This window comes from Megalops cyprinoides, chromosome 5, assembly GCF_013368585.1.
Source record: "Megalops cyprinoides isolate fMegCyp1 chromosome 5, fMegCyp1.pri, whole genome shotgun sequence".
In the NCBI taxonomy this organism is placed as follows: domain Eukaryota; kingdom Metazoa; phylum Chordata; class Actinopteri; order Elopiformes; family Megalopidae; genus Megalops; species Megalops cyprinoides.
Window position 1 is genome coordinate 37,620,001 of NC_050587.1, and position 7,500 is coordinate 37,627,500.

The window sequence follows — 7,500 nt, forward strand, 5'->3', positions numbered from 1 at the left end:
TCAGCCAGGCTGTGGCCGGGCCTCTGGCTTCCAGAGAACATCGGAGGGTTCCGGAATTCTCCTTGCGAAGCCGCTGCGGAAAAGAGCGGTGACGAGGGAAAATTACGGGAAACGGCGTCTCTCAGAAAAGCCGCAAAATTTGACAAGCTGCATTTTCGAGAGGGGGGCGCGGAGGGGGGGCCAAGTGGGGGGGGGAGGGGGTGAAGGTTTGCAATGTCGGAAAAAAACTTTCATAAGACCAAGTAAAAACAAAAACAGAATAAAAAAAAAAAAAAAAGAAAGGAAAAATTCCCCCCTCCCCCCCACCACCCCCAAGCCCACAAAATATGAAAATGACCTAATTCCCTTTCTATTTCGGAAAAATAAAATAAAAGTGGAGTTGAAAGGCTCCTTGCTGAAATCAAATGCATAGCTGCTGAGTGACGCTCGTATGTGCAGGGGCCAACAACTCAACCAGCAAACGGAGACGGGGTTCTGCCCCAGTGTCGCCTGTCCCCTCCGTCCTACGCTCTTAAAAACACGGCCACCGATGAAGCTCTTTTACGGGCTCAGTATTAAAACCTCCTGCAACCACAACACTGATTAACCTGTGACAAAGCCTTTTCGAATTCAGGGTTTACGAACATGACGTCATTAAACTCCTCACGGAGGTTGGCACGTGGTGTCGGCTCCGCCCTTTTACGAACACCGCGGTTTAGCATTAGCGCTCCGTTTTAGCTTGTGGTTTGGCACGTCAGAAGGTCACGGCGGGAAGCTGAAGGGTTTCAGCCAATCAGACTCCTCACCTCGTCGTCCTTGTACCAGGACAGGGACTCGGCGGTCAGGACGAACCAGTACTCCTTGGCCCCGCCCTTCATGATGCCGATGTTGTTGATGGTCAGCCAGCCCTTTCGGATCACCTGGGAGGGGCAGAGAGGGGGGGTGGGGGGGTGGGTCAGGGACACGTACGCAGCACAGAGACAGCTCAGCTCTGTGTCACCCTCCCCACACCACTGTGGTGTAGACCCACTGACTCACTGTGGCTGCCCTCCGTGCCTGTCTGTCTATGTGTGAGTCTGTGGTGGCATGTACGTGTGTGTGTGTGGCTGAGTGTGCGTATGTATCTGTATCTATGTGTGTGTGCGTGTGTTGGTATGTATGTCTGTGTATGTTAGTATGTTTGTGTGTGTGTGTGTGTGTGTGTGTGTCTATCCATTTGTGCCCTGCCACTTTAACCTATGGCTTTTGACCTATGACCGTATGGGTGGTGGTATGGATGGACCAGAGCTGTTTCTGTGCCACTTTGACACTATAGCACAGTGCTTATAGTCCCAGTCCTCTACAGTCAGCTGTCTCCTTGGAAACAGAGGGCAGCAATAGTGCATAGTGGTGCAAGCACTTGACCAGGGTTGCAGGTTTAAGTCCCAGGCAGGGCAGTGCTGTGGCACCCTCAAAAGAGCTGAGACTGAATTACTTCAGCAAACAGACAGCTGTGTAAATGAATGAAAAAAGGGAGCTGTCTAAGTCACCCTGGCCAAGGACATCAGATCAGCAAAGAAAACTAATGTCATCCACACCAAGGGTCAACGGGCCTCTCTCCCACAAGAGAGGAGACAAACTCTTAACGACACACACAGAGACACAGACACACATATACACACACACAGACACACACAGCGACATAGAAACAGACAGACAGACACACACACACACACACACACACACACGCACACTAAGCTCCTATCTTCTGCATCATCTGTATCTGAGCTGTCCTTATTCTCTACCACATGGCTCGTTTCTCTCCTTCTTACGTAGTGCAGGCTAGCGCTCGGGGCAAGAATTCACTGGGCCAGAGATAATGACCCCTGATTGCAAACCGCACATATAGACTCTCTGTAATCTCCCTGAATCAAGGCCTCTAATTGGACAGAAACATATGTATTAAAAACATGAGTATGTTTATCTTACATAATCTGGTGGCAGTCTTGTGTTACCTCCTAATGCTTTGTCTATGTTTTCCAATCTAGAAGAGAGGTTCGCATGTTTCTGTGACTTTTGTGAACCACTGCTGGGTTAGCTGGAGTCAGCTCACTGCACTTCCATGTTTGAAATGCACTTTCCCTGAAGTCAGGTGAAAGGACTGCAGGGAAAAGTCAATCAGACCCTTCTAGATACCCGCCCATTGGTATTAGTGATATCACACTCGTGCACGCACGCACGCACACACACACACACACACACACACACACACACACACACACACACGAGCACAAACACAGTGTAGAGGCTCAGTCTACTTACCATTATCTCATCCTGAAGAATTGCCATAGCAACAATGACAAAGCAAAAATAGGGAGAGAGAAAGAGAGAAAGAGAGGGAAAGAGAGATCATTAGGAAAACAGACCAGGGACAAAAACAGGAGAGCAGAGTAGCGTGCCAATCACGACAGAACTCTAGAGGATCTACAGCCGAGCAGATCAGCAGGGACAGGACCAGAGAGGAACCCGTCTGAACAGGATGCAGCGGAGCCTAAGAGAACAGTAGCCAAGGCAACAGCGGAACTCTGACTCCTAAACTAGCATCACCGAAATTGCTGCAAATTGCCCTCAGCGCTTTCTGGTAATAATAATATTGACACCCTTGGACACAGCCACCGGCATCAGAAACCTTCCAGGGAGTGATGTGCTCCCCCACAGCACCACGAGGCTTAGACTTCAGTTAAAGCCTTGTTACACGTTCTGCTAAAGCTTAAAGCACTCTGGCAGGCCCGTTGCTGACCGTTTCTCTAAACTGACACGAGGAGGTGACATCACCCACCCTTAATGGTCTCGTTTTATGTGAACGGGCCTAGTTTCAGCCTCCGTCCTTTAGGAAACTATGGTCACCATGCCAACAGGGCTATTGCTGAAGGTTCCCTGGCTGTGGTGACTTTTGCTGTCGCTGTCCAGCATTGTGACATCATTGTGACATCACAATCTCAGTGCCTGTGTCCACCAGTGACCCTTTGACACTGATCCAAATGCACATTGCTGGTGCCATCAGCACCAGGGGACAGACAGTATCCTCAGACTGGCAGGGGGAGAAAGACCCCACAGTCCCGGGCGGCCTCAGGCAGGGAGAGCCGATCGCTGAGCACCGCGGAGACCCTTCTAGACCCTTCTGGGAATAAAGGCATGAATGAGCCGGGCCCGGTCGCCCACGCAGCAGGCCCGAGGCGCTGGCACGGCAGACGCAGCTGAGGTTCCGAGCCGGCTCCAGCAGGGCGTTCCACAGGCCCGGCCTGGCTCCCTCACACAGGGGGGAGGGACACAGCGTCTGCGCGTGTGTGGGACGGCCACTCTCCGGCCCTGAAGGGGGCGCCGTTCTGGCACCACATACCTGATTCCCAGCGGCCTTCTTCTTGTTCATCTGGTTGCTCCTCTGCTGAGCACTGTGGGGAGAAGACAGAGCAGAGGAGCAGGTTTGATTACTGCAACGAACTCAAATAAACAGTAAGTAGCGTTCTGCTCTGATAAGGTGTCTTTTCTTTGGTTTGCCTCTGCGGCACTCTTTCCACAGTGTCTGGTAAAAGGGGACGTACTTACTTGGCAAACCCGATGAAGTCCTCGTGATTGGTGTTCATGTAGGCCAGCTCGATGTCAATCAGCAGCATCACCTAGCAACAAGGAAAACAAACAACACGTCACAGTTTTGAAGGTCTCCCAGTGGTCTGCGAAAGTAAAATAAAGTTTGTTAAAAAAACACATGCTGGATCTCTGGAGGGCTGTACCTGCAACCTTTTAAGAGAGTGTATTCTGAAAATAAACCAAGATCCATGTTAAAATACGCTCAAAGATCCCACTTCTGGCTAAATGACAAACACAGTTGCTTATTCATTCCAGCCCTGAATGTAGTTTGTTTCAAAGCATCTTCAATCCATACTTTTCTTCGCTTGTTATAATGACACTGTAAGAAAATCTCTTTGAGAGGCAACTAGTATCATTTTTTGATAAAAAGTAGTCTCTATTATTAAACATTCATGAATCTACCTTTTAAGAGCCCTTGACTTGGTGATTGCTTTGTACAGTTAAACACTTTGCCCTGAGTTCACTTTCTAATAACTGTACTCGCTGCTTTTTTTCCATCAGTTTTATAATTGATGTTTAGTTATAACAACGATTCAGTTAGATATGCATGTAAAGTGATAACCATAAAGTAAATTAGAGATAATTTATCAGAGAGCATCCCAAGGTGCTCTACAAAGCGTTCACAGGTACAAAGGGACTACAGTGGTATCTGTATATGTTACTGCTGTCAGAACCAGCTGCTTTGCACATTTCACTGTTCTGCAGGGAAGAGAGAGTGAGGGTCCATGACCTTCAAAATGGGTGGAGTTATCACGTGTCATCAGTCATTCACTGCTTTGAACCAATCATAGGACATGGCTATGTCAAGTAAAGTCTTTTGATTGGCTGATGTGGGTCAGTGATTGACAGCACAGGTCAGCTCCATTCATGCCTCACTCTCCCCTCACCCCTATATTGGCCCTGGACAGTGGTGGTGTCAGGGGTGAGAGGTTTCGGGCGGAGTGGGGTCACCTGCTCCTTGGTGCGACTCTCGCGGTCTCGGATGTGCTGTGTCACGATCCTCTCCATCTCCTCCCTCAGCATGGGGTACTGGGCCAACTGCGGATGACAGAGGAGCCGGTGGGTGGGAGGGGTCCAGACCAGCGCCATAACACCATAGCCACTGCCACTAACGTCTCAAACCCCACTGCACCCACACACACCATAATACATACTCACACACACACACACTATAACACACACTCTCACACACACACACACACACACACCATAACACACACACACATACACACCATAACACACCCTCACACACACACACACACCATAACACACACTCTCTCTCTCACACACACACACCATAACACATACTCACACACACACACACACACACACACACACACACACACACACACCATAACACACACTCTCTCTCTCACACACACACACCATAACACATACTCACACACACACACACACACCATAACACACACACACACACACCATAACACACACTCTCTCTCACACACACACACACCATAACACATACTCACACACACACACACACACACACCATAACACACACTCTCACACACACACATACACACCATAACACACACACACGTACCATAACACACACTCTCACACACACACACACACACACACCATAACACACACTCACACACACACACACCATAACACACATACTCACACACACACACAACATACACTCGTACACACACATCACAACACAGGATTGGCACACCACACCACACCACACTGACACACACTCGCACACACACACTCATACACACCACAATACACACACGTACACACACAAACTCAGCACATCCCAGACTCTGCACCAACGGACAGACAGCTTATCTTCTAAAAGTGGGACAGAAACGAATGTGACCGGGTGTGAGTGTCAAGGTTAGCATTGGGGGGTAAGCTTATCCCCATGGTAGTCAAGTTCACATACAAGCAGTTGGCGCAAAGTCTGTGATCCTGCCATCCCAACGGACACACTATCAGCCTTTACTGGCATTTCACAGACACAGCAACTACCTGCAGTTCCCTCACAAACCCTCACAAACATGGACACCGTTTCACTACAGACGGCACAGCAGACATTACAGCACACACTCGGACAGGCAGGTGGGGGAAAGCAAAGACAAAGCTGTCTTAAGGAAGCATGCAGACATGTTCACGACCACTTCAAGTTACAATGCATCCCCCTGTGTGATTGTCAAAAGCTGTAAAAATGTGTCAATATTGATGGATTTAAATTTTATCTATCTCTTATTTGGCAAGAAAAAAAAACTGTTAAATGGAATATAATAAAATACACTTCAGCCAAGCCCATTAACCAGTTTTGTGTTTCCGTAACTTGCTAGCAAACATTGTTGGCAGGTGATTGGTTACTCGCACTCATGGCAATTCCTCTGGGCAAATTTAACCAATAACCATGAGTCGTGTGCTGTATCTGTCCTGCTCATATACCATTATGGAATATGTGTCTGATAAATTGTTTTGCTGTTCTTTTCACAAACAGTGCATTGTCACACTTAACAGAAATCAATCATCAGTCTGTCACTGAAACTCACACAGATATTACAAAGTTGATTGGTTGATTGATTGAAAATCTTATCCATGAGTAAGTTTGAGCTTTTCTCCTTCTCTCTCTCTCTCTTTCTTTCTCTCTCTCTGCCTCCCCCCCCCCCCCCCCCCCCCTCTCTCTCTCTCTCTCTCTCTCGCTCTCGCTCTCTCCTGACACTGGTGAAGATGCATTGCAACTTTTGGCCCTTGTGACAGAACATACTTCAGGAAAAAGGCAGCCACAGAGCGGGCAGCTATTGAGCCACAAAGCACCTGACGTTTTTTCGCAGGTAGATTTTTAATTACTGTTATTCTTTAATTGCAAATCTGACAGCACAGAGAGATGCCGTGGCGTTGTCCGTGCAGAAAGGAGTCATTATTAGATGGAGGAACAAGAAGAGCGTTGTTGGATAGAGAGAGCGCATCGGCCGGGGGGGGGAGCCAGGCGACAGGCATGCGTGTAGCGGGGCGTGCGGGGCGTGGGGGGCGTGCATTGCATGCGGACGACTCAAAGGGTTCCCACGGAAACGGGGAAAGGACCGGAGAAGGGGGGAACGGAAGGGACGTTAGGCAGGGGAAGGGGGATCAGAATTCCTCAGCACACACTGTAATGACCTCCTGTGGATTTTTCCCTTGCTGCAATAACGGCTGCGCGTTATAAATGATGGGGATCCTTCCCCCGCTCAGTGCAGCCCAGGCATTGAGATAAAAAAGCTAAATAAAACTGTACAGGCTGCTTGCATACGGGAACACAGAGACACGGCTGCCCTACTTGTGGGGCTGCTGGCCATGCTGGAATAACGTTGACCTCTGGGGCATGTCTGGCTCTCTTGGAGTGTCCACAACTGTCCACTACTGGTACCAGTAGTGAACTGCAGTAAACTGCAGCTGAACAGCAGTGTAGTGTGGTGGTAAGGAGCAGGGCTCACAACCTATAAGGTTCCTGGTTCGATTCCCAGGTTGGCCACTGCTGTTGTTACCCTAGGGCAAGGAATTGCCTCAGCAAATATCCTGTAAGCTGTATAAATGGATAACATGTGAAAACTGTAAACTGTGTAAGTTGCTCTGGATAAGACAACAGACTGTAATGTACTACTGACTTGAGAATTCTAATGCCTTTAACAAAAAAAAGGGCAAGATCAGGCTTTGGGATTTAAATCACCGGTACCTGCCTTTTTTTCCTCAGCACATTGTTGCTCAACCCCAGAAAAAAAACACCAAACGCATCAACAGTCAAATATATACTGTAAACCCTAAAAAGACCTGGAATCCAACTTCAGTATCGTAAACTGAGATTTTGAACTAGAGACTCAAAATCCAGAGGAGGACACATTGCCTTTTTACACTCTTGCTTGGTGA

At 48.5% G+C, this 7,500-nt stretch overlaps 1 protein-coding gene across 5 annotated transcripts in view; it reads right to left on the minus strand.

Annotated features, from left to right (window-relative positions):
• dnm1a (dynamin 1a) overlaps window positions 1–7,500 on the minus strand; it is a 76,616-nt gene that overhangs the window by 29,199 nt on the left and 39,917 nt on the right. For all 5 annotated transcript variants that reach the window (XM_036528659.1, XM_036528656.1, XM_036528655.1 and 2 more), the window contains exons 11-15: window positions 4,558–4,644; window positions 3,565–3,635; window positions 3,359–3,410; window positions 2,281–2,292; window positions 786–899 (exon numbers count right to left, since the gene is read on the minus strand). In XM_036528659.1, coding sequence (XP_036384552.1) covers window positions 786–899; window positions 2,281–2,292; window positions 3,359–3,410; window positions 3,565–3,635; window positions 4,558–4,644 — 336 coding nt within the window. The remainder of the gene's footprint in view (window positions 1–785; window positions 900–2,280; window positions 2,293–3,358; window positions 3,411–3,564; window positions 3,636–4,557; window positions 4,645–7,500) is intronic.